The sequence below is a fragment of the Schistocerca cancellata genome, chromosome 2 (genome assembly GCF_023864275.1).
Source record: "Schistocerca cancellata isolate TAMUIC-IGC-003103 chromosome 2, iqSchCanc2.1, whole genome shotgun sequence".
Taxonomy (NCBI): Eukaryota; Metazoa; Arthropoda; class Insecta; order Orthoptera; family Acrididae; genus Schistocerca; species Schistocerca cancellata.
Genome location: NC_064627.1, coordinates 911,918,742 through 911,945,750, shown reverse-complemented (window position 1 = coordinate 911,945,750; position 27,009 = coordinate 911,918,742). Strand labels below are relative to the sequence as shown.

Genomic DNA, 27,009 nt, shown 5'->3' with positions numbered 1-27,009 from the left:
GCCACTTTGGCATCTGATTCCCAGTTTCTACACCAACTTCCCCTCTTTTGTCACCCATACCTTTAAATCCTTCTCCTACAGTTACAAACTGAAACCTTCATGTATGGGGGTAAAGGGCTACCATACCAAGTAATCCCTGTGGCGGTGCACAAATGGATTGCAGAGATACAGAGGCACACGTGAACAAAACACGCTGACATTTATTATATATGCATTGACTTCTGACAATTACCAGGTGGTTACAATTAAAGTGCAGCTACTCATGACTCAACAGTGTGGGCTGTGATTATTGTATGGCACTAAAACTTGGTATTTATGCTAATACATTAACGTGGAAGCGATTTGTGCTGGGAAAAAAAAATTAGTTCCAGTTTTGGTCACCAGGTAGAAATCTGATGCTATACAGCATCTTTTCAATATCTCCATTGCTCAGTTGTGTAAGTGGCAGTTAATAATAAAATCAACATTGTGTCTTTCTCACTTGTTTGACCATTTCCGCTCATGGCCCATTCCTAATCCATTATACCGGGTGATCAGAAAGTCAGTATAAATTTGAAAACTGAATAAATCGCGGAATAATGTAGATAGAGAGGTACAAATTGACACACATGCTTGGAATAACATGGGGTTTTATTAGAACCAAAAAAATACAAACGTTCAAAAAATGTCCAACAGATGGCGCTTTATCTGATCAGAATACACTTCTGGAAATGGAAAAAAGAACACATTGACACCGGTGTGTCAGACCCACCATTCTTGCTCCGGACACTGCGAGAGGGCTGTACAAGCAATGATCACACGCACGGCACAGCGGACATACCAGGAACCGCGGTGTTGGCCGTCGAATGGCGCTAGCTGCGCAGCATTTGTGCACCGCCGCCGTCAGTGTCAGCCAGTTTGCCGTGGCATACGGAGCTCCAACGCAGTCTTTAACACTGGTAGCATGCCGTGACAGCATGGACATGAACCGTATGTGCAGTTGACGGACTTTGAGCGAGGGCGTATAGTGGGCATGCGGGGGGCCGGGTGGACGTACCGCCGAATTGCTCAACACGTGGGGCGTGAGGTCTCCACAGTACATCGATGTTGTCGCCAGTGGTCGGCGGAAGGTGCACGTGCCCGTCAACCTGGGACCAGACCGCAGCGACGCACGGATGCACGCCAAGACCGTAGGATCCTACGCAGTGCCGTAGGGGACCGCACCGCCACTTCCCAGCAAATTAGGGACACTGTTGCTCCTGTGGTATCAGCGAGGACCATTCGCAACCGTCTCCATGAAGCTGGGCTACGGTCCCGCACACCGTTAGGCCGTCTTCCGCTCACGCCCCAACATCGTGCAGCCCGCCTCCAGTGGTGTCCGACAGGCGTGAATGGACGGACGAATGGAGACGTGTCGTCTTCAGCGATGAGAGTCGCTTCTGCCTTGGTGCCAATGATGGTCGTATGCGTGTTTGGCGCCGTGCAGGTGAGCGCCACAATCAGGACTGCATACGACTGAGGCACACAGGGCCAACACCCGGATCATGGTGTGGGGAGCGATCTCCTACACTGGCCGTACACCACTGGTGATCGTCGAGGGGACACTGAATAGTGCACGGTACATCCAAACCGTCATCGAACCCATCGTTCTACCATTCCTAGACCAGCAAGGGAACTTGCTGTTCCAACAGGACAATGCACGTCTGCATGTATCCCGTGCCACCCAACGTGCTCTAGAAGGTGTAAGTCAACTACCCTGGCCAGCAAGATCTCCGGATCTGTCCCCCATTGAGCATGTTTGGGACTGGATGAAGCGTCGTCTCATGCGGTCTGCACGTCCAGCACGAACGCTGGTCCAACTGAGGTGCCAGGTGGAAATGGCATGGCAAGCCGTTCCACAGGACTACATCCAGCATCTCTACGATCGTCTCCATGGGAGAATAGCAGCCTGCATTGCTGCGAAAGGTGGATATACACTGTACTAGTGCCGACATTGTGCATGCTCTGTTGCCTGTGTCTATGTGCCTGTGGTTCTGTCAGTGTGATCATGTGATGTATCTGACCCCAGGAATGTGTCAATAAAGTTTCCCCTTCCTGGGACAATGAATTCACGGTGTTCTTATTTCAATTTCCAGGAGTGTAGTAATAATTAGCATAACAAAGTAAGACAAAGCAAAGATGGTGTTCTTTACAGGAAATGCTCAATATGTCCCCCATCATTCTTCAACAATAGCTGTAGTCAAGGAATAATGTTGTGAACAGCACTGTAAAGCATGTCCAGAGTTATGGTGAGGCATTGGTGTCGGATGTTGTCTTTCAGCATCCCTAGAGATGTTGGTCGATCACGATACACTTGCGACTTCAGGTAACCCCAAAGCCAATAATCGCACGGACTGAGGTCTGGGGACCTGGGAGGCCAAGCATGACGAAAGTGGTGGCTGAGCACACGATCATCAAAAAACGACGCGCGCAAGAGATCTTTCACGCATCTAGCAATACTTTTTTTTTTTTTTTGTTCTAGTAAAACCCCATGTCATTCCAAGCATGTGTGTCAAGTTTTACCTCTCTATCTACATTATTCCATGGTTTATTAAGTTTTCAAATTTATACTGTCTTTTTGATCACCTGGTATATGGAAACATTTGTGCGTTAGAATATCTAGCAAGTTTCACTGCCATACATTACCGTATGCCACACTGGACCTCTGTATGAGTAGCTGCACTTTAAGTATAATCATCCAGTACCATTAAAGCTCCAGAAGATTAAGCCATAAGATATTAATAAATGAATCTATACTAGCCCCTTTGTCTATAGATGAAAACAGTGAGTTACTTTTAACAACAAGCTCTCTGAACTTAATCAGCTAATCATTGTGTTGATTCAGTTTTAGTCTGTTACATGTATGGACATGAAGGAAATTTACACATTTAATTTAGTAGACTGTAAATATATTTTTGCATGCTGTGTAAACTATTCTTAATAGTTTTAATTTTGTGAGGTTTCTCATTTGCTCCTATGTTGTCTTTCAAATGAATGCCATTTTCTATTATGTATTTTTAGTGGCACTGTCTGTGAAGTATGCAAGAAGACTATTGCACGAAGACTAGGGAAGCAAGGTTATGAATGCAGAGACTGCCAGCTGAAGTGTCATAAGCACTGTCACGTGAAGGTGGATACCAACTGCACAAGTTCGACAATTCAGAATATTGAACTGTAAGTATATAATTTTAGAAATCTCATTACAATGCTGGAATTTTTTCCATATTTGTGCTAAGGAAATAGAATTGGCAAAAATATTTATTGAAACATCACATATGTAATAGGAAAGTAATATGTAACTATCTCATTAACTGGGATTAATTACCAGTATCTAAGTGATGACTGTACTGACAATGCTACTCCCACCATCCCACTCCCTCTCGTCACAATTTTGATGAACAGAGTCCAATAACACACGGTGTCTTTACTTTTAAGAGGATATATTCAAATATATCATTGTGAGGATTTGAGGAGGAGGAGGTGATGGTAAATATTCTACCATTTAAATGTAATTTTCTCATTCCAAGAATGTCGTTTTTTAGAAAAACAATTTATTGTGCTTACTACATTTTATCACTACTATTGCTTCATGTTTTGTCACTAATTGTTATGACTTTTTTACTCCCTATGTTGCATTGTTTGTACTTTTTATTCTTTTAACAAGCAAAAATTTGCTCTCTCAAAAGACACAGAAGGAAGAAGGGAGGGGGATGTGTATGTAACAAGAAAGCAAATTCCCACATATTATTTGTTTAATTGTTTTACCTTTCTTTGTTTGCCATTTTGCACAGTTTCATTTTTCTCCATAACATTTAGGAATGATTGCTAAAGGGGCCTTATGAATCAATATTAGTTATGCATTCAGTGCTTATGACATAATTATTAAGGTGCTTCATACAAACGTTTAGGCACATATAGCCTTTCCACCTCTCTGTCACAGTTCATAAATACCACTGTCAACAAGTTACACTAAAAAATTAATACAAACAATTTTAAACTTTAGTTTTCAAAATCATTTAAGATGGGTGAAAAGCATCAACTTCTGCTTAGAGAAATCAAAGCATATCTGACCATAGTTATATTATTTGTTGTTGTTTATAGGTGGATGACCTTTCTTTTACCTTTAATTGTGTCCTTACACTGTGTCAAGTACCATAAAAATGAGTAAACTCAATAGTTGTGGGCAAGGAGTTTATTACAAACATATTTTTATATTTGGCTGAAAAGCAAAAACAGTTAAGCTCCTGTGCAATCTTGTGTAAAATAAGATGCAGGGATGTTCTGAGCAATGGAGAAACAAACACAGACATGTGTGGACTTAAATGGGCCCTACTTTTCTTGCAGCTACTTAATTGAACACAGTTGATGAAATGACTTTATTCATAGCTATTATTTTCTCAGCAACTGTAGAATATATTTTAGAATCATCAGTTGCACAACTATTTTGATTTCTCTTTCTTGTTTCAACAGATTAATCTGAAGATGATGGATTAATCTGTTGAAACCAGTAAAGTGAAATTAAAACTAACTGTACGGCTGATGACTTCCACCACGGTCAGGGAGTTTGCTTTTGTTTGTTTGTTTGATTATCATGTGACTAATATTTGACTGACATCAGTATTTTAGTGTCAGGCCACTTCAAATACGCATGGTTGACATCCTTCATCATCTGGTGGGCAAAATAGTTTTGGAAATATGTCCTCTTTGGGCCATTTGTTTATACATCTGAAATTTGTTGCAATGTTGAAAGAACCAAGTATATGTGCATTTCAGACTTCTTTTGACCTTATAACAGGAAATATGTGCAGTTGATGTGGCATTGTAATGTGACAGTGTCATTACATAGCCATGTTGGAAACATGTGACTGATATTGTGTGGTATGTATTATGCAATAGTTTTCAAAATTTTATTCTGATTCATCACATTGCATCCCCAATAATGCAGATGCTCTCTTGCCAACACTACGTTGAGTACAAACTGCAACTTTCAGCATGTTTCACAAGTTAACATACCTGCAAGATGACTGATGAAAAGTTGACTGAAGTATATGTTTGTAAGATCTTAAAAGCTGGTCGTGAAAAAAAAGATGTGTCTTCTAATGATTCTGTTGCTGATCCAAGACCTTGCAGTTCACAAAAGGAAGGAAATTCTCAGATGGAAAAAGTACCTGTTCTACTTCAGTAAACAAACAGATAAAGAGGAAGAAGTGGTAAACCACACAGAAGCGGAAGTTGAAGAAGACTGCCATGAAAATGAAAATGTGGACTGGATGGCATACAGAGGACATCACAGCTCAGTTGCTTTCACTGGCAAATCCGGCTTTCAGAAACATCTTTAAAATAACAGTTCCTCATTTTAGGCCTTTTCTCACTTTGTGAACAATGAACTTTTAGATCAAATTGTACTGAAATCTAACAGATGTGTGGAACAAGTTACTCATAGCAGTAGGATTTCTCACCCCAGCAGCATCAAGAAATGGATCCCAACATGGTGAATATGACATTCATTGAAATGTTGCAGTAGTGTCTCAACATGGTCACTCACTAGGAATTTATACCTTTCCTTTCAATTAAGTTTGTTAACAATGTAGGAAAAGACAGATGGCTACTTACCATAAAGAAGACACGTCAGGTTTCAGACAGGCACAATAGAAAGACACTCAAATAAAACTTTTGATGGCCGCAGTCTTCATCAGTAAAAACACACACACACACACACACACTCACACACACACACAAAAGCAAGCACAATCTCTCTCTCTCTCTCTATCTCTCTCTCTCTCTCTCTCTCTCTCTCTCACACACACACACACACACACACACACACACACACACACACAAGTGCCAACTCCAGCGCCTCAAGCCAGAATGCAACATCACGTAGGATGCAAGCAGCCATCTCGAGGGGTGGGGAAGAGGAAGGAATAGTAGTGTATGTGTGGAGAGAGAGGTGAATGCTGTCTGGTGGAGTGTACAGGGGCTAGACTGCCAATAGGTGCAGCATCAGGAGGTTGTGGGCAGGGAGGGGGGGGGGGGGGGGGGAGCAAAAAGGAGAGGAGTGGAGAAAGGCAGGCAGATGTGATGGCAGAGGGTTGCAAATAAATTGGGTGGGAAATGAGGATGGGGAGGAGATGATAGGACAGAGGGGGTTTAAACTGTTGGGTGGAGGGTGTGGGGACAGTATGTTACCACAGGCTGAGGCCAGGATAATTATGGAAGTGGAGAATGTGTTGTAAGGCTAACTCCCACCTGCCCAGTTCAGAAAAAGTGGTGGTGGAGGGAAGGATCCAGATGGCTCGGTTAGTGAAGCAGCTATTGAAATCAAGTGTATTATGTTCAGCTGCACGTTGAATCACAGGGCAGTCTACCAAGAGTATCTGACGTTGCTTAACACTTTAAGCCACTGAAACTTGACACACAGTTCGTTTGTGTGCTGAATGACCACTATCTTAATGTGCACCTAACGACAGGCCTACCACGATGCAAAAAATCTTATCAAAAATTAAACTTTTGGTTATAAATTCTAGCCAGGTGCGATAGATAAATAATGCAGTTAGCAAGCCATCACTTCACTTCAAGCATTAGGCCTTTTTGTTTGTTTTTTTGTTTTTGTACCAATCACTTCCACAGTCTTCCTTGACTTCTTCTCCCAACTGGCTTGAATCTTCTTATCTGGAAAATTTGAATCTCCTCTCATTCTTTTGAGATGTTTGTTCACTTTCTCCTATCTTCTTGTATTTTATTGAGGAGATTAAATACATTCAGCTCTTGCCTAATTTCCAAATTTGGAAATCTGTTTGCTCTTATGCATCCCTTTACCACACTTAGAAATCTCATTTCTCTTGCTTGCATGCTAGTTTCTTAGCATTTATTTATAACATATGGCTCATATCCATAAATAGGTATTGGAACTCAATCTTGTTTCCTTTCAATCTTGTTTCCTTTTCTCATTTTATTTTTTTAGACATATGTTGATTGTTCCACATATATTCCCAAACTTTGCTAATTTCTTCTCTGTGTCTTCATCGTACTCATATGTGATGCTGCAGCCTAATCATCAAATAGTACTCTTCACATATCTTTCCTAATAAATGTATTTTCCTTCATAGGTCATCTTCATTTTTCACTAGCAATGTGACATTGTCTGCAGTTAGGAAATATTATGTAAAATTGTGGCATTTTACCTCTTAGAGATACTCAGAAATATAGGGTGGTTATAAGTTAACTTTCACAACTTTGAGCAAAACAATTTGCCATAAGGGTACCTGCACTGCAGGCATTGATACTAGTGTGATGAAGTAGGGCTGGAATTCAAGCATCAGTGTGTGTTACAGTTGTAGACAGTCAACGTGGATCTCAACAATGTAAGCAGGACTTCACTCATAAAGTTGTTTTATCAAAACAACAGCAATGATGCTGCTGCTCTCTGTGAGTATAGACAAATTAAAGGAAGATGGAGAGGTACCTCTTTCCATACTGATGTTGAAAAATGTGATTCGGAAGTTAAAATTAACTTGTGATTTAGGAATGGCTCTTGGGAGCTATTGAAGAAGTTACTGTTGATATGGCTGAGAATGCCGGAAGCAATGTGTGATCTTCAAGCAATGCATGGGCTGTGTCACGTCAGCGGAAAATTCCATGGTCCTTCTTTTGAAAAAGTACTGTGAACAGTTGTGAAATGAAATGGTATCCAGGCTGTCATGTATGTAGATTATTGGCACATTGAGCAACATTTGTAACCTGGAATTTAAACATGGCGTGCAATTAACAGATGTTACTATCTCATGTAGAAGTTGAAATTTCTTTTTTTTTCAATGGTTAATTCATTATTTCTCTTTTGCATGTCCTTACAAATCTTACAAATGTTTCCATTAAGTTTCATTGCCCTACAATCACTTGTATGTATTTTGAAGTTGATCAAATGTGAAAACAATCTTTGTTTATTGAAAGAATGTTTTATAGAATTAACTGTAATCACTATGTAGTGAATTTCGTACGATCACTTGTATTTCATGGGGGCACTCTCAAGTAGCAAAAGTTTAATTATAACCACCCTGTATTTTGAAGTTGATCAAATGCGAGAAATATCTTTGTTGTTGGAAGAATGTTTTATAGGATCAACTGTAATTACTACGTAGTGAAGAAGTTAATTCTGCAGTGCCTCTAAGAAGTTTCTACAAAATTTTTAACAATAGGAAAATGTTGAAAAGAAGTAAAAAGAAATGGGCACAACTCCCAGAAGTACACCTGCTTTATGGGCAAAACAACACATTTGTTCACGGCATAGTGGGTTGCATCTAAAAAACTAAAGATATCCTGATAGAAATAACTGGTAAAAGTTAGTCGGCATCTGAAATATAATGTCGGCACTATGAGTTAGTTCATATGTCATCAGACCTTATTTTTTATGTCTCTGTTACAAAATGACTTCTAATTTTCACCACTGGTATGTCTATTAGGCATCAAGAAACCTGGATTGCCAACAACTAAAATGTTTAGTAGTTTGTCCTTGTCCTTCCTGGCACATTGTCAGTCAAAGTACAAGTTGTCTCCTTTGATAAGGTTATGTAGTGTGTGTTTCTGTCATTTCATTTAGGATTTCATTTTCCACTAATAGAATGTTAACATTTGTGAATAACAAGACATGCAAACATTTCTTCAACATGCCTACTTTGCTGTCATTTTGAGGTGTGAAATAAAATAGTCTCCTGAGCTCAGCAGTTGTAGTGTGTTTAGTAGTACTTAAAAGACCATTGAAAGTTGTTGTAAATGTGACAAGTTAACTTACATTATCAGGCAAAGTATTTTTAGACTTTTTAGTTGCTGCTAATCTGGATATCATGTCTACAATGCCTTCTGCTTCTACATGCCAAAGACTCTTCTATACTTGTCCTGTAAATAATTTATTTTTAGTATTTCATTTCTCTTTTATGACAGTTTGTAACTGCAAATTAGTTTATAATGCCACATTTTAAACAGAAGGATAATTTTGTTGTTTAAGTCAGACATATTATCAACAATATATTAGCAAGCAAAACTCTTTAATTTCTTTGTTGTACTTCTGAATGAGCTTATTTACACTCATTATTATAAAATCAAAGCTTATATATTTATGAATTGTCATTTATGATTAATATTTTGCAATGATTGTAATATTAATCATTCTTTTCTTTTACTGGTCCCTACTGCCTGTCTTGAGTGAATAGGTAAGAGAGCTACCATATGTTGTGGCTTGCTGAAGTTTTAAAATTATGATTTTTTTTCTTCAAATAGTAGTTTTCCAGTAAATAATGTTTGACTTTTTTAAGTTATTAAAGTGTTAAGCATGTTGTGCTGCAATTAATTTATTTTGTCTGCTCTCCAACACCCAACCAATTCTCTCCATGTTCACATAACATTGAGTGTACTGGTAATGCAATTAGATAACAATATAAAAGATTATGTGGTATTTCATAACCAAATGTAGTGTAGTGTAATCTAGTGTGAAATATTGCAACTTAGTGTGTCTCCCTATATGTATAACACAAACAATGAAAGGTATAAATACAGAATACATTTCAATAGGTAACAGTGTAAATTTTTTCATATATGGAAAGAAATGTTGTTTTGTACCTTTCATCAGGAAACAGAGAATGAGCAAGAAAAGACTATTAAGAGCAGCAAAAATTCCAATGTTTAAGAAAGTAAGTATCTATATATGTGTTCATTAGATGCAATCTGTAAATAAATCCCAATAAATTGTGGAGATTGGATATTTCTGGTAAATCCAGATATACTACACAAAAAAAGAAACTCCATCTCTCAACATCTAGTGATATCCAAAAAACGAAACTCGACCTCCCATGATGCCTACAGGTCAATTCTGCATTGTATATGTGTGTACAGATACTTTTAACCAGATAATGTAAAAGCAATAGTTTTGCAAAGTGGCATTCCCTATATTCCATGAAAGGAGGTGTAACAGAAAGTTCTTTTGTACCCATGGGAACAACCCTTATATACAAACAATGCTATAGGAAGCAAAAATTTTCCAAGGATCCTCTTTAGTCTTTCCTAATGTTTCAATAAAAGACACTTTTGATAACCTCATGAAAAGAAAACAAGTGATGTCAGGTAAGGTGAATGAAATGACCACAAAATAGGACCTTATCTCCCTTACTACCCTTTAAAAAAAAAAAAAAATATGATGCAGGTGTTCATTTATAAGATGTGCAAAGTGAGTTGAGGTTTTGTCATGTTCGAACAATATGTGCACATGTTCCACAATGTAGGAGGCTGGTTTCTCAAAAACATAACATACTAAGATGTAGTTGTACAAACTATACTCTGCAAGCTATCTTAAGATTGCAGAATGTACTTTTCCTATCACTGCCACTCTTGCTACCCCCCCCCCCCCCTCCCCTCTCCGCCCTTTTTCATGCTATAGTAGCAAATGGTCTGGATGAAAAATGTTTGTTGGTGAGCCTCTTTGTGGGTACATATTTCTCTAATTTTATGTTCATGGTCTTTCCATAAGATACACATGGAAGAAAGCAATATAATGGTTGACTCTTCGTAGGAATGTATCCTCTCAGAATCTGAACACACTGTGATGCACAAAGCACTTCTTGCAGTGTTTTTGTCATTGGAGTTGGTTGAGTGTCTCAGTGATGCTTTTTTACTACTAAATGAACTTATCGTGAAATGGGATGCGATTCTTCGGATCATCTCTCTTTTCTCTATCTTGCATGGATCCCAATATTCAAGTACCAGTCCAAATAAGCTTTATGTTAACTACCTCCTTTGTGGATGGATTAAGTTTCCCTCGGATTCTTCCAATTAATCTCAGCTAGTCTTGTGCCTTACCTGCAACTAATTCTGTAGTCATTCTACTTTAAATCACTCTGTACGCATACTCCCAGGTATTTAATGGATGTGATTACTTTCACTTTTTGTTGTGCAGTCAGGTTATCATACAATAATAGGTCTTTCTGCTTAGTTATGCACAAAATGTTACATTTGTTCATGTTGAGGGCCAGCTGCCAATCCATGCACCATGTGTTGATCATCTGCAGGTCTACCTGTTTTCACTACAATTTTCTAGTATTGCCACTTCTCTGTATGCAACAGCACCACCTGCGAAAAGGCTCATGTAACTTAATGATGTTATCCACAAGTTCATTTATTGTATTTTGAAAAGTAATAGCCCTATAACAGGCACTTGGGGTATACTGGAATACTTGTATGTCTGAAGATTTGTATCTGTTAAGAATGGAATGCTACATTCTGTTTGCTAGCTACTCTTTGAGTCCAATCACACAGCTGATTTGGTTTTCCATGTGCTTATATTTTCTTAAGTGCTGATTTTTTTTAAGTTCTAAGTAAGCAGATACGAGCACAGTAACCAGTCATCAACTCTGTCTGCCCAAATTTTCACTGTTTCAATTTGCTTGTCCATACATAAAAATCATATCTGCTAATTCCATAACCTGCTACAATGCTACTTGACTACGACTGATTTAACTATACACCCCAACTTGGTGCAGTCACAGATCTTTGCCAGGACTGCTTATTTTCAAAGTAAATGTCATGCTGTCTGGAGTGCATTTGTCGAGTTTGATTCACTGTTCTTTGTTAACCATTGCACAGTTGTTAATAAGGGTATTTTTGCAGAAGAATTGATACAGTTCACTGCTAATTCTGTATCAGCATTCTTCAAAACCAAAATGAATGCTAGTTATTTCAAAAATGATGTTACCCCATAAAGTGGGTGCCTTAAATAAAAATGTGCTAGGTCAAGGACGGCACAAAATTCTGATATATATATATACACTCCTGGAAATGGAAAAAAGAACACATTGACACCGGTGTGTCAGACCCACCTTACTTGCTCCGGACACTGCGAGAGGGCTGTACAAGCAATGATCACACGCACGACACAGCGGACACACCAGGAACCGCGGTGTTGGCCGTCGAATGGCGCTAGCTGCGCAGCATTTGTGCACCGCCGCCGTCAGTGTCAGCCAGTTTGCCATGGCATACAGAGCTCCATCGCAGTCTTTAACACTGGTAGCATGCCGCGACAGCGTGGACGTGAACCGTATGTGCAGTTGACGGACTTTGAGCGAGGGCGTATAGTGGGCATGCGGGAGGCCGGGTGGACGTACCGCCGAATTGCTCAACATGTGGGGCGTGAGGTCTCCACAGTACATCGATGTTGTCGCCAGTGGTCGGCGGAAGGTGCACGTGCCCGTCGACCTGGGACCGGACCGCAGCGACGCACGGATGCACGCCAAGACCGTAGGATCCTACGCAGTGCCGTAGGGGTCCGCACCGCCACTTCCCAGCAAATTAGGGACACTGTTGCTCCTGGGGTATCGGCGAGGACCATTCGAAACCGTCTCCATGAAGCTGGGCTATGGTCCCGCACACCGTTAGGCCGTCTTCCACCTGGCGCCTCAGTTGGACCAGCGTTCATGCTGGACGTGCAGACCGCGTGAGACGACGCTTCATCCAGTCCCAAACATGCTCAATGGGGGACAGATCCGGAGATCTTGCTGGCCAGGGTAGTTGACTTACACCTTCTAGAGCACGTTGGGTGGCACGGGATACATGCGGACGTGCATTGTCCTGTTGGAACAGCAAGTTCCCTTGCCGGTCTAGGAATGGTAGAACGATGGGTTCGATGATGGATTGGATGTACCGTGCACTATTCAGTGTCCCCTCGACGATCACCAGTGGTGTACGGCCAGTGTAGGAGATCGCTCCCCACACCATGATGCCGGGTGTTGGCCCTGTGTGCCTCGGTCGTATGCAGTCCTGATTGTGGCGCTCACCTGCACGGCGCCAAACATGCATACGACCATCATTGGCACCAAGGCAGAAGCGACTCTCATCGCTGAAGACGACACGTTTCCATTCGTCCCTCCATTCACGCCTGTCGCGACACCACTGGAGGCGGGCTGCACGATGTTGGGGCGTGAGCGGAAGACGGCCTAACGGTGTGCGGGACCGTAGCCCAGCTTCATGGAGACGGTTGCGAATGGTCCTCGCCGATACCCCAGGAGCAACAGTGTCCCTAATTTGCTGGGAAGTGGCAGTGCGGTCCCCTACGTAGTGCCGTAGGATCCTACGGTCTTGGCGTGCATCTGTGCGTCGCTGCGGTCCGGTCCCAGGTCGACGGGCACGTGCACCTTCCGCCGACCACTGGCGACAACATCGATGTACTGTGGAGACCTCACGCCCCACATGTTGAGCAATTCGGCGGTATGTCCACCCGGCCTCCCGCATGCCCACTATACGCCCTCGCTCAAAGTCCGTCAACTGCACATATGGTTCACGTCCACGCTGTCGCGGCATGCTACCAGTGTTAAAGACTGCGATGGAGCTCCGTATGCCACGGCAAACTGGCTGACATTGACGGCGGCGGTGCACAAATGCTGCGCAGCTAGCGCCATTCGACGGCCAACACCGCGGTTCCTGGTGTGTCCGCTGTGCCGTGCGTGTGATCATTGCTTGTACAGCCCTCTCGCAGTGTCCGGAGCAAGTATGGTGGGTCTGACACACCGGTGTCAATGTGTTGTTTTTTCCATTTCCAGGAGTGTATGTTTATGACTGTGGAAGCATGCTTATGACACACTCTGCTCATTTTCTGATTACTTTTTTATAATATACATCAATTTTCTGAATTTTGCTGGCATACCACCAATGTCCTCATATCACTGTGCCATAAGAGATTCATAAAGACCAAATTATGACATCTTTAGATTCTCATTTATGACCACATCTGTTAGTTTCCACAAGAAGTAGCACATTGCGAACTATTGTCTTCCAGACTTTTCCAATATGTTCCCTCCAGTTTAATTTATGATAGTTTTTAATTATTCCCAAAATTTTCCCCGATTTGCCTTATGCAGTTCTGTGGTGTGTGTCAAGCAATGTTGTGTTGTCTGCATAATGCACTATGGAATTAGCTTCTACATCTACATCTATCTACATGATTACTCTACAGTTCACAGTAAAGTGATTGGTAGAGTTTTGACAGTACCACTTTCAGACAATTTATTCGCCGTCACATTCTTGAATACCACATGGGAAAAAGAGCATCTAAGTCTTTCAGTGGGAATTCTGATTTTGTTATAGCCTTTCCTTCCTATATAGGTGGGTGCCAACAAAATATTTTCACATTCAGAGGAAAAGTTGGTGATGGAAATTTCTTGAAAAACACCTTTGTTGTAGTGGTTGCCACCCCAACTTGCTTCTCACATCCATGACATTATCTCCCCTATTTTGTGTTATATACAAAATAAGGTGCCTTTCTTTGAACTTTTTTGATGTCCTCCATCAGTCCCATCTGGTAAGGCTTCCATATCACAAAGCAACAATCCAGAAGAGGACTAATGGTAGTCTCTCTAGTAGATTTTCTAAGTGTTGTGCCATCTGTTTTCTTTCTCATGTATTAGTGTGATCTGTGTAAGTTTCCAGTCCTTGGGCACAGATCTTTCATAGAGTGTGTGTGTACTTGTATATGATTACTAAATATGGAACCATTTTATCAGCATACTCCAAAAATAACCTAACTGATATACTGTTTGGACCAGAAGCTTTGCCTTTATTGAGTGACTTAAGTTGCTTCATTATACTGAGTGTATGCACTCCTAAATTATTCATGTTAGTTTGTGAAGGAATTTTGAAAAACCGTACTGAGTAACTCTGAATTAGTGCCCCTGTCATCAGTAGCATTACCTTTGCTATCACAAGATGTAGGTATTCACTGCTTCTTGCTGCTGGTGTGCTTTGCAAACAACCAGAACCTCTTTAGATGTTCTGTCAGATTTCGAGATAGAGTGGAAACTATCTCACAATGAAGTCCAGTCTAAATTTTACAAATGATAGAGATTTTGCATTCTTTTAAATCTGGCATGCTTTACTTGTTTGTTCTATAACAGAACCATAACCTGTTTGGTGTGCCATAGGGGAACTATTCCGTCTCTTACTAATTTTTATAGTGTGAAAATCTGAATTCCCATGAACACTATTTCTCTGAATTTAAACCAAATGTACTCTTATGCTTACACGGTTACTTTGGAAGCAGTGGAGACTGTCTGTAACGGAGGTGTCAAGCAAATTTTCATCCAGTTTTTAAATAAATATGTTTTGCATTTATTTTGGGTGGTTTTTGATGTTACAGTATTCGGTCTCATTACAACGGCCTTGTGGTCACTAATTCCTGTTTCCATCATGTTGCTCCCTATTTGAACAGGATTATTTGTTGCGAAGAGGTCTAGTTTGTTATTGCACCCATTTACACTTTGGAAACATGTACTTTTGCCAACATATTTGGGGTAGATTGAAGTCACTACCAGCTATAATTGTATACATGGGATTGTAAACTGTTAATTAAACTAAACTCTGCCAAGGCGGGCCATGAAAGCCCAATGGTACCAACCTGCTGCCAATAGGCATTATTGCATGCAGATATGGAGGGGCATATAGTCAGCACACTGCTCTCCCGGCTGTACATCAGTTTACGAGTTTGGAGCCACTACTTCTGTCAAGTAGCTCCTCAGTTTGGCTCACAAGGGCTGAGTGCACCCTGTTTGCCAACAGCACTCAGCAGACTGGATGGTCACCCATCCAAGTGCTAGCCCGGCCAACAGTGATTAACTTCAGTGATCTGACGGAAACCGGTGTTATTATTGTGGTAAGACCGTTGGCAAACCATTAATTGCAACAATGAAAAAAAAGTGAACCTAGAACCAAATCCTACAGCAAATGCTCCAAATTTCCTTTATTCAGCATATATTGTAATTGAGATGAATTGTCCTCTGTTTATTGTGCAGATCAAGGTAGGTTGATATTGTGGTCTTCAGTTTGAAGACTGTGTTGGTGCAGTTCTCCACACCAGTCGTCCTGTACCAGCCTCTTCATCTCTAACCACTATGAACTACATCCATTTTGTATTCAAAGCCTCAGTCTCCCTTTGCAATTTTTAACCACCCCTGCACACACAAGCACGCATGCGTGTGCGCAAGGACACGGACATGTGCATACACACACTGATGCCTCAGGTTGTGTCCTATCAACTAATTCCTTATTTTGGTCAAGGTACGCCATAAATGTTTTTGCATTTTGACTCAGTACCACCATTCATTATTCAATTTACCCATATAATCGTCAGCATTCTTCTGTAGCACCGTGTTTCAAAAGCTTCCATTCTCTTCTTTTCTGAACCAGTTATCATCCACATCTCACTTCTCTTCAAGACTACACTCCAGACAAATACCTTCAGAAAAGGGTTCTTGAAACTTAAAAGTTATATTGTGTGTTAATAAATTCCTCTTTTTCAGAAATTCCTATCATATGTTAAAAAAATCCACATCTTCAGAGATGCTTTTCTTGCTGTTGCTAATCTGCATTTTGTGTCCTCTCTATTTTGACCACTAGCAGTTCTTTTGCTGCCCAATTACCAAAAGTCAGCTACTACTTTTAGTGTATCATTTTTAATCTAATTCCTTCAACACTGCATAATTTAATTTTACTATATTCGATATTTGTTGATATTCATTCTCATTTTCAAGATGTTGTCTGTTCTGTTCAAGTGGTCTTCCAAGTCCTTTGCTGTGTCTGAACTTAAATTCCCTTTCCATATTTCTCCTTAGTTTCCTTTACTGCTTGTTCACTGAATAACATGGGGGATAGGCTGCAATGCTATCTCACTCCCTTGTCAATACAGCTTCTCTTTCATGTCCTTCAATTCTTATATACTTTCTATATAAGTTGTAAATAATCATTCACTCCCTATATTTTATCCTTGCTGCCTTTAAAATTCAAAGTCAAGTCAACATAGTCAAAAGCTTTCACTAAACTTACAAATGCTGTGAACACAGAATTGTCTTTCTTCAACCTATCTTCTAAGATAAGACATAGGGTCAGTGTTTCCTCGCATATTCCTCATTTCTCTGGAACCCAAACTGGGGAAAAATTAAAAAAAAAAGGGGGGGGGGGGTGGATGGTCGGTAGTGAAAAAGGAGGAGAGTGGGAGAGGAGAGGAAAAGAAGGAGAGCAGAAAAGGAGAGAAGCGGAAAATGAGGGAAGCAAGGAAGAGTAAAGGATGATCAGGTACGTTGGCAGAGGATGGCACACAAAGACAATGAGGGAATGTGAGAGGGGAGGAGGTAACAGGACAAGAGGGCAGACACTGTTGGGTGTAGGGTGTGGGATGTGTAGGATACTGCAGGTTGAGGCCAGGATAATTTTGGGGGCGGAGAATGTATTGTAAGGATAATTCCAACCTGTGAAATTCTGAGAAGAATCCAGATGGCCTGGGTTGTGAAGCAGCCATTGAAATCAAGCATTTTTCACAGCTTGTTGTGCCACAGGACTGTCTACTTTGCTTTCAGCTACAATTTGGGGGTGACCGTTCATCCTGGTGGACAGCTGGTTAGTAGTCATACTAATATAAAAAGCTGTGTAACGGTTGCAGAAACCTGGTACACAACATGGCTACTTTCACAGGCCCAGCCGTTCATGGGATAAGATAAGCCTGTGCTGGATGATTGGATTGGATAGGTCTTGCATCTAACTCTTCCACGGGGATATCATTCCTGTGGCAAGGGGTTGAGATTGGAAGTGGCATCAGGATTGACTAGGATGTTGTGAGGATTGTGTGGGCAATAGAACACCACTTTAGAAGGTGTGCGAAAAATCTTGGTTATAGGATGTCCCTCATTTCAGGGCACATTGGGAGATAATCAGAACCTCAACAAAGGAAGCGGTTCAGCTGTTCCAGTCTGGGATGATATTGGGTGACAAAGGGAGCACACTTTTGTAGCTGGCTCTTATGAGTGGTGGGAGGATTGGGGTTGTGTGGGGAAATGGCACAGGAAGTCTGTTTGCTGATTAGTTCTGAGGGGTATTGCCTGTCTGTGAAGGCCTTGGTGAGACCTACAGTATACTGGGAAAGGGACTTTTTGTTGACGGGTAGCGAGGCTGTATGGGAGAGACTTTTTGATGCGGAAAGGATGGCAGCCACAAAATGTTGGTACTGTTTAATGTGAAGAGAGGTGTGGATGGAGCTATCAGAGAGAAGGAGATCAACATCTACGAAGGTGCCACATTGGGTGAGGACGACCAGGTGAAGTGGATGCGAGAGATGATGTTGATGTTGTGAAGGAATAAGGATGGAATGTCTTGGCCTTGACTCCAGATCATAAGATATCAACAATTAATCTGAATCAGGCCAAGAGTCTGGGGTTCTGGGAGGCAGGGGAAGTTTCCTCAACAGGGCCCACAAACAGGTTGGCATAGGATAGCACCATACACATGCCTATGGCTGTTCTGCAGATTTGTTTGTATGCCTTCCCTTCAAAGGAGAAGTAGTTACATGTTAGGATAAAGTTTGATAGGTGAATGAGGTAGTGCGTTTGCAGTCTGAAGGATGCTGGGAGAGGTAGTGTTCAATTGCAGCAAGTTTATGCGGGATGTTGGTGTATTGGGAAGTGGAGTCAGCTGTGACCAGTAGGAACCCAGGAGGTGAAAGGGTGGGGATGGTGGAGAGTAGGTGAAGGAAGTCGTAGGTGTCTTTGACGTTTTAGGCTACATTATGGGTAATTGGTTGGAGATGTTGGTCAATGAGTGCTGAAATCCTTTCCATGGGGAGGGGGAGGGGCACAATAACCACCTACAAAGGGGCATCCAGGGGTGTTGGGTTTGTGAATTTCAGGAAGCACATAGAAGGTGGGTGCACAGTGTGCCATGAGAATGAGTAGGGAAATGGATTCAGGAGAGGGGTTCTGGGAAGGGCCTAAGGCTTTAAGCAGGGACTGGAGGTTATGAGGGACTTTTGGATGGGACAGTACTCTTCTCTCCCAATATCCGTACCCTGCTACCCCCCACCCCTCTTTCCTGCCCCATTCCAGATTTTCTGTTCACATGACTCTCATATTCCAGTCAGAGCTGCTGGTGATGGCAGCCAAGTGCACATGAGGTGTGCTTGCTTGTGTGAATGTGTTTTATGTTTTATTTGCTGAGGAAGGCTTTGGCCTATAGCTGCATGTGTCTTTTTGTTGTGCCTGTCTGCAACTCAACAGGTCATCTTTACAGCTATCTGTTATATTAAGGAAGTTTCCATTGTTTGAAGAACTACATTTCAATGCTTCCTAACATTTCAGTTCTTTCTTTAAAATGTGCCTCTAATTAATTTTGATTCAAAGGCTCTTCATAAATATGCCAGGACACTCATAACACACAAGTGTTAGCTCTTTTCTTTCTAAACAGGTTTGTCAACCTGTCTCAAGGCTTGACATACCTTCCATTAGATATCTGAAAACCCATGCCTTTGTAATGTAATCATGTCTTGGTTGGCATATCAAGACAGGATTATCTACCTAGTTCTTTAATCATGCCCTACAAAGCAGTTGCTCTGATTAGGGTCCTAGGTCAATTACTGAAAACTTTCCATATTCCAACATTTTTCATAAATCTTAACTATAAACCGTTCCTTCAGCACTATCATTTACAAACTTATTTCTCTAGACGTGTGACTTATTATCGCATTTGCTTCATTTGAATGTTGTATATCTTTTCCACTGCCTTCATTTTATTTCATTTCTTACATAACCAGAAAAGGAACCTACCCTAGACATGTTCTCTCTACTGTTGCCTGCGTCTTTTATTACATTTTGTATCTTCTTTATGGAGAAAGCAAGATGATCACATATAATAGAAATCAGATAACAAGCCTTCATATAATTGTCCCTCATGGAAAAGAAGGCAAAAATACCAACAGAGAAGGAGTGCAAATGGAGTTGTATTTGGAACACTGCTATGTACAATGTTTTCACCCGCCTTGAAATAAGTGAGGTGGGCACTGTACTAATATTCAAGAGGAAAGGGCTCAAATCCCCATCCAGATGTAGGTTCTCAATAGTTTCAATAAGCTGTTTAAGGCAAAATGCCAGAATGCGTCCTTTAATCTACATCCACCCATACTCTGTAAACCACTCTGAAGTGCATGGCAGAGGTAAGGAAAGCGCTAATTACCTTTCCTCCTATTGCCTCATCTGAGCTTGTGCTGCATCTGCAATGGGATTATTGATTGTTCCTTAACCTGCCTTGAAGTTTCATTTGAGTATACACTTGTGAAATCAACTTTTTCATGTTGTAACACTTTATTGTTCTTCACACACACACACACACACACACACACACACACACACACACACACACACACACACTCTCTCTCTCTCTCTCTCTCTCTCTCTCTCTCTTTCTCTCTCTTTCTGCAAGCTAGTGTTCGATACTCTCTCCTTTTCAGATGAACTACACTTTCCTAAAATTCTCCCAGTAAATCAGAGTCAACCATTTACCTTCTCTACTACAATCCTTAAATGCTCATTCCATTTTATATTGCTTTGCAAAGTTTCACCTAGATATTTAATTCATGTAACTGTGTCGAGTAACTCATTACCAATATGGTATTTGAGTATTAAAGGATTGTTTTTCCTTCTTGTCTGCATTAACTTACTTAGATATAGCTGCCATTCATCACATCAACTAGAAAGTGTGTCTAAGTAACCTTGTATTCTCCTGAGTCACTCAACTACAATGTCTTCTCATACATCACAACATCATAATCAAACAGGTGCAAATTCCCGCTTACCCTGTCCGTCAGATAATTTTGTGCCCAGGGGCACTCCTGATGATACCTTTCTCCATGATGAATACTCACCAATGAGGATGGCATACTGGATCCTGTTACTTAAGAAGTCAACAAGCCACTTACATATCAGGGAACCTAATTATTATACTCATAGCTTCGTTAACAGTATTCAGTGGGCCACTGTGTCAAATACTTTTTGGAAATCTAGGGATATGGAATCTGCCTGTTGCCCTTTATCCATGGTTCGCAGGATGTCGTGTTAGAAAAGGGCAAGCTGATTTTCACATGAGCGATGCTTTTTAAAACTGTGTTGGTTTGTGGACAGAAGCTCCTCCTCCTTACAGAAAGTTATTACATTCAAAATGAGAACATGTTCAAGAACTGTGCATCAAACCAAGTTAAGAATAATGGCAGGTAATTTTGTGGGTCCATTCTTTTATCCTTTTTATATAGAAGAGTCATCTACGCTTTTTTCCAGTTGCTTGGAACTTTGAGATGGGTGAGAGATTCATGATAAATACAAGCTAAGTAAAGGGCCACTACCATATATGACTCTCTGTAAAACTTATTTGAGACTCCATCCAGACCTGGTGACTTACTTGTTTTCAACTCTTTCAGTGGCAGAATAAAATTTAGCACGTGAGTACAATACACATCATATATCAGGGTATAAGAAAGAGAACTGGGCATACACAGTTGAATACCCAAGTTCATACGTCTGATAAAGGACAATTCTGATATTGACAAAGTCAGCATAAACAAAGTTATGGACAACATTTTAGATTAACTGTTTTCTTTTCAAGGATTCATTTTAGTTCATATAATTTCACCGCATGTGCAATATGAACTGTGACACTGTATCCTTTTTCATGCATCAGTCAATTTTTGTTCTGTTGCCCCTTGTACTCATAATACAGTATAGATAAAGGCAAATTATACACCATGAGTTGTAAAAGTGTAGCCAGTTCAATGTCACAGTTCATGAATCACTTGATTCTGTACTTGAAAGAAATGTTTATGGAAGACATATCCCTTTAACTATCTTACCAATTCTTGCAGTATTGTGTAGTGTTTAACATTTCTTTTTCTTTTTTTAATGTAGAATTGTTGCATGGTTTTCATTTATATGTAGTAGTTTTAAATCTTCCATTCTGAACTGAACGATTAAAGTTGACTGCTTTATGAACTACCAAATTAACAAGAATAGTCTTTACAGATATTATAATACAGTGTTAGAAGAAATTGCAATACCAAAAGTAATTTAGAGTAATGAAATTTCTGGAATATCATGTTAACAGAATCTTCCACTGGTTCTTGGTAGAACAATATTATGATAAATGAAAAGCACCAGTTTGCTTTTGTTCTACATGATCGAGCAGGCCAAGGCAACATGCTGATACTCTGTAAAGGGTGTTTGGATACAACAGCGATATGTGGATGAGTGTTATCCTGTTGGATGCTTTTCATTTATTATTTCTGTAATACAGTTGTCTAGGTAACATATTTAAGTGAATAATATTGCAACATCGTAGGTCAGTGTAATTGTGAGATAAGCCATTGCAAATGTGAAATGCTGGTACATTAATAACCGATGTAGAGGGTGTTGGGATACAACAGTGATATGTGGATGAATGTTATCCTGTTGGAAAATACCCCATGGAGTGCTGTTCATGAATGGCAGCACAGGTTGAATCACCAGATTGGCATACAAATTTGCAGTCATGGTGTGTGGAATAACCACAGAGCGCTCTGTCTGTCTTACAAAATCACACCCTAGACCATAACTCCTCATGTAGGTACAGTTTGTCCTGAAATCAACATACTTTTAGATACCAGTTCTCAAATTATCTGAGTGGTGTAACTGGTTTTCAGCAGACCATGCGAGAGGCGTCTCAACAGTAAATATTCAGCTGACATTTTATTAGTTTTTTCAACACTTTCATCTCTATATGTCTACCAACTCAATACTCCTGTACTTTGTTTGCTTATCATTAATGAGTTAATGTGGGTTGATATGAATAGACAAATCATTGGAACAATTTAATGTCAACCTTTGATCGTAATACTAAATTTCTTTGCAGTGCATACCTTTCGAGCCCCTACATGGATAGGCGGGTCTTCCAACTGAAGAATGGCTGGAGCTGAAGATAGAGGAACCTACGCTGCCGTCATTGTGTCATGTGCTGGAGTATTATAAACAACCAGTACATCTTGATAAATGACTCACTTTTGCACAGCATTCATTTATTAAGAGAAGAACAGTAATGTCTTATAATTATTTTTCCAGCATCTGATAGTGACAAGTACATGGTGCTATTCATAGCTGCATAAAGACTCTATTTTGTTATGTGAATAATAACATGAAAATGTGCTGGCTTGAATGAAATATTGCTTGTACTGCCTGACATGCTATTTTGCCCTTAAATATTCACTGAAAGGACTTGATAACAGTTTTACTGTATTTTAATAAATTGTACACAAAAATGAAAAGAAAATATTGTATTACTTCCGAAAACTTATGCTTGAGAAGACATGGAGTAGGTTATATAACATTGCTTTTGTACACACAAATTTCTATAATGTAACAAAACTAAAGTAATTAAGATATTCAAATGCTCTTTGTACCTTTTTTGTTTTGATACTTCAAGTTTATTTGACATAGAAAGCAGAATTTTTGTTAAAAATGTACCTTTTTATAGTTTTGATCATTAACACATTTACCAAGAAGCTGCAGGCAACTGAGAGGTATCCAAAATGTGGGGTTCCTACTCTTATAAACAATGTAATTATTTTAAACCAGTTTTGGGAGGGCTTTTAAAATGTTGTAGTAAATGCTTATTTTTATGTACTTACTAACATCTATTCGAAATGCAGTATTTGAAACTGCGAACTGCTGAACTGATGTGTTTGTTCACCACCACCCCACCACCATCTTCATTTTATACATAAATGAGAATGTAACAATTTGTTCACTCTTGTTTTGTGTTTGTACTCATTTGCATCCTCAGCATCACATTAATTTCTCAAGTAATTTAAATGTTTTATTCATCTTCACACAGATTTTTAATTTTATTTTGTTGTAGCAATGCATCATTGTAAATATTACTGATTTAAATTTAATGGATGAGGAACTCCATTAAATTCAAATTCTTTAAACAGCAAAGATAACTGCAGCATATATTGCCTACTCAGAGACATTGAAATAAATGTTTGTTGCTTTTAAGTGCACAATTTATCTTACCTGCATGTATATATTGGAACTGTAAACAGTAAGGTATTAAATAACATATGTGCAGTTATCTGTGAATGTCTTGTTTGTAGTGTGGTTCATTTTTCTCAAACAGTGACCACTAAGCCTTTTAAATTATATGCAGGCATTTAGGCTTCTTCAGACTCTTGCTGTCCATTTTGAGATAAGTTTTCTTCTTCATTCCAGTGAAACTGAAATGTCCTGTAGTTTCTATTTGTGTTCACATTCCTAAAATAAAACTCTGTTTAAGATCTGTTATACTTAAATCAGTACCATTAAACATCTCTCTTAAAGAACAAATGCATCTCTGAAAAATGTATTTGAGGGACTACATTCATTTTTAATTACACCAAGTTATTTGTAAAACTAAGAAGCCATTTTAATTTAATTGTATAGATAAAAAATCTACTCACCAAGCAGCAGTAGAAAACACACATAAAAAATTGTTGTAATTAGGCAAGCTCTCGGAACCACTGGCTCCTTCTTCAGGCAGTGGGGTTGAAGGGGAAGGATGAAGGGTGAAGGAAAAAGACTGGTCGAGTCCTTCCTTCTCATCATGTGCATTAAATTGCCTCTGACCTGCAGACCCGGGTGACTTCCTGTAATCTACCTCTTTTTTCAAGTCATCTCCAGTCCTTTTCCTTCACCACTCTTCCTTCCCCTTCAACCCACTGCCTGAAGAAGGAGCCACTGGCTCCAAAAGCTTGCCTTATAACCGTCTTTTATCTATCCAACATAAATTATTATGTCAAGATTGATTATTTTCGTTTTTATAAGAAGCCATTATGTACTTCTGTTTGCTTCACTTTGCTGGAAATGACTTAATGTGATAACCATAAAGCAATTATTTCAAACTGTCTTTTGAAAGTTTTTCAATTCTAATGGACGTAGACTACATACACTGATTATCGGAACGTTTACCAGTGCTTGCCTCTTTGGTGTTGGCAGTAATATATATTTATATGATTTGTAAGGGACCATGGTACCGTAAATAAGGTATTTGCTGAAACCATGGACTTTCCTGCCACTGACCAGTGCAAAATGCTTATGGTGGCTTTGAAATTTTAATTTTCCTGTATTTGTGAAATAGTATGTATCATAAATTGTTATAAATGCAAGTGTTGCTTTATGTATGATTCTATTGAGTTTCCATCAGTTATTTTGATGGAAATATATTTTAATGTGTACAGATTTATTAATGCAATACAATTTTAATATTAAACTGTTTGCTAAAAACTTATGTTTTTCATTTAGTGTATTAAAACACATTCAGTTTATTATTTCCTTCCTTTTTTGGTTTTATCTCCATCAGAGCAGGGAGCATTTGGGATCCTGCATTCCAAGAAAGTAAAAAATATAATTTCGTTTAATGTAACCCATTTTTAATTATTTTTGTGCACTGTGATATCCTAGTTCTCAGTTAGTTTAGTGCCTTCTGTGATCCAAATGGGAACTAGGTTTAAGTGTCTCCTTAACTTTCTGAGGACCTCTAGCTGTTCAACCTCTCCACAGTTCCATACACATGGTTTCAGGTCCAATCAAAAGTGGAATTGCCAAAACTTTCCTTTAGTTGCAGTAACAGGATCTTCTGCATAAAGAATTCTAGTTTCAGAATACAATAGCTGATTGTTAGGGTAATTATGTACTAGGATAGCTAGTTAGCTGCTTTGGCAGAGGGGTTTTTCTGTACGGTACATTACCTTGAATTGCTCTATAAAGCTGCAAACTTCAAGATTCAGTTAATAATTACTTATAATCACAAACACTGTTATTATCAGTGTCATACAAGATTTATACAAACAACTACTACCTGCTTTAAAAAAAAAAAAATTAGGTTCAGTATGTTAACTTGCGGATCTGTCCACAAGGTGACTTCAGACACTGAAGTCTTTCTGTTCTGTAAAAAATAACTTTTATAGACAGCACTTAATATTTAATTTCACAGCAAACTTGACACAAAAAATGAAATAATTATCACATAATATACCAGAAAGCAGGTATTTATACTGTATGCTAAAGCAGGCAAGACATGAAAAGAAAACTTATTACAGTCCAAGTCCAAGGAAGATTCTTGTGGCAATGGATATAGATAAAATCCATAAAGCAAACTAGTCATAATTTTTTTTTAAATGCAGATTTTATTCTAAAAGGCAAACTGAGATCATTGTGAAACACTGGCATAGATAAACACAGAGTTGTCTGCTTCTAACTTTTTATCAGACACAACCACTGGCTCAGGCAGTACACTGCCACAAACCTAATGCTAGGCAGCTGCAGTGTCCCAGCTGGATGTTGCAGCAATTACTCAGATCAGTTATGTAGTTTACACGTCTAGGCAAGGTGACTAAATTATCCCCCCCCCCCCCCCCCCCCCTTGAACTGGCTCAGTCTGATGTGGGGAAGCTGGTGTCACTGTGGAAGAGGCAGTGGTGATGCTGGCATGGGCATTGTCTTTGAATGATATGTCAGGTGGGCCTATCAGAAGTCCCTGAAGGCAGTTGGCTGTCCTGGGGATCATGATGGTTCTTAGAATAGTTTGGTGAGAGTAGGCAACCCTGATGACACAAGTGCAGCCGATTCTGATGTTGGTACAGTGTGGTATTGTTCTCCTCTCACTCCATTGGAGCACTCTCATTCTGTTGGGGCATCCAATCAGTAACTCAAGGAGCGTCCAATCATGGTGACAATGAAGCAGCTCAGCCACACTGCAACCATGGGTAGGAATAGCACCATATGTAGTTAGAAAATTATGTAAAGCTCTTTCAGAAGTGTCCTTACACAATTTTTTTATAAGCATTGGGACTTTTAAAAGTGTGCGCAGATCTCTCCAAACTGCCACTTGATTTGGCTTGAAATAGGGGAATGGTTAGATGTTTGATGCCAATGTGTGTCTAGAAGTGTTTAGAAACTGTTTCCACAACTTGTGGCCCATAATTAGTCTTCAGAATATATCCTGAATGGGGAAGATCTTACATAAAGTCATAGAGATGGCTTTCATGGTGGTATGCTGTTGCTTGACCACATATGAGAAATGGGGGTATGGATTTATCACAACTACCCCAAAAAGGTCCACCAACATCAGTGTGGAGATGTTCTCAAT

The 27,009-nt window shown here is 39.8% G+C and overlaps 1 protein-coding gene across 4 annotated transcripts in view; it reads left to right on the top strand.

The window, feature by feature from the left end:
- Positions 1-25,145, top strand: part of LOC126162853 (phospholipid transfer protein C2CD2L) — a 585,870-nt gene extending 560,725 nt beyond the window's left edge. For all 4 annotated transcript variants that reach the window (XM_049919629.1, XM_049919628.1, XM_049919627.1 and 1 more), the window contains 2 exons: positions 3,040-3,192; positions 22,741-25,145. In XM_049919629.1, coding sequence (XP_049775586.1) covers positions 3,040-3,192; positions 22,741-22,804 — 217 coding nt within the window. In that variant the 3' untranslated portion in view covers positions 22,805-25,145. The remainder of the gene's footprint in view (positions 1-3,039; positions 3,193-22,740) is intronic.
- The last annotated feature ends 1,864 nt before the right edge of the window (positions 25,146-27,009 follow it).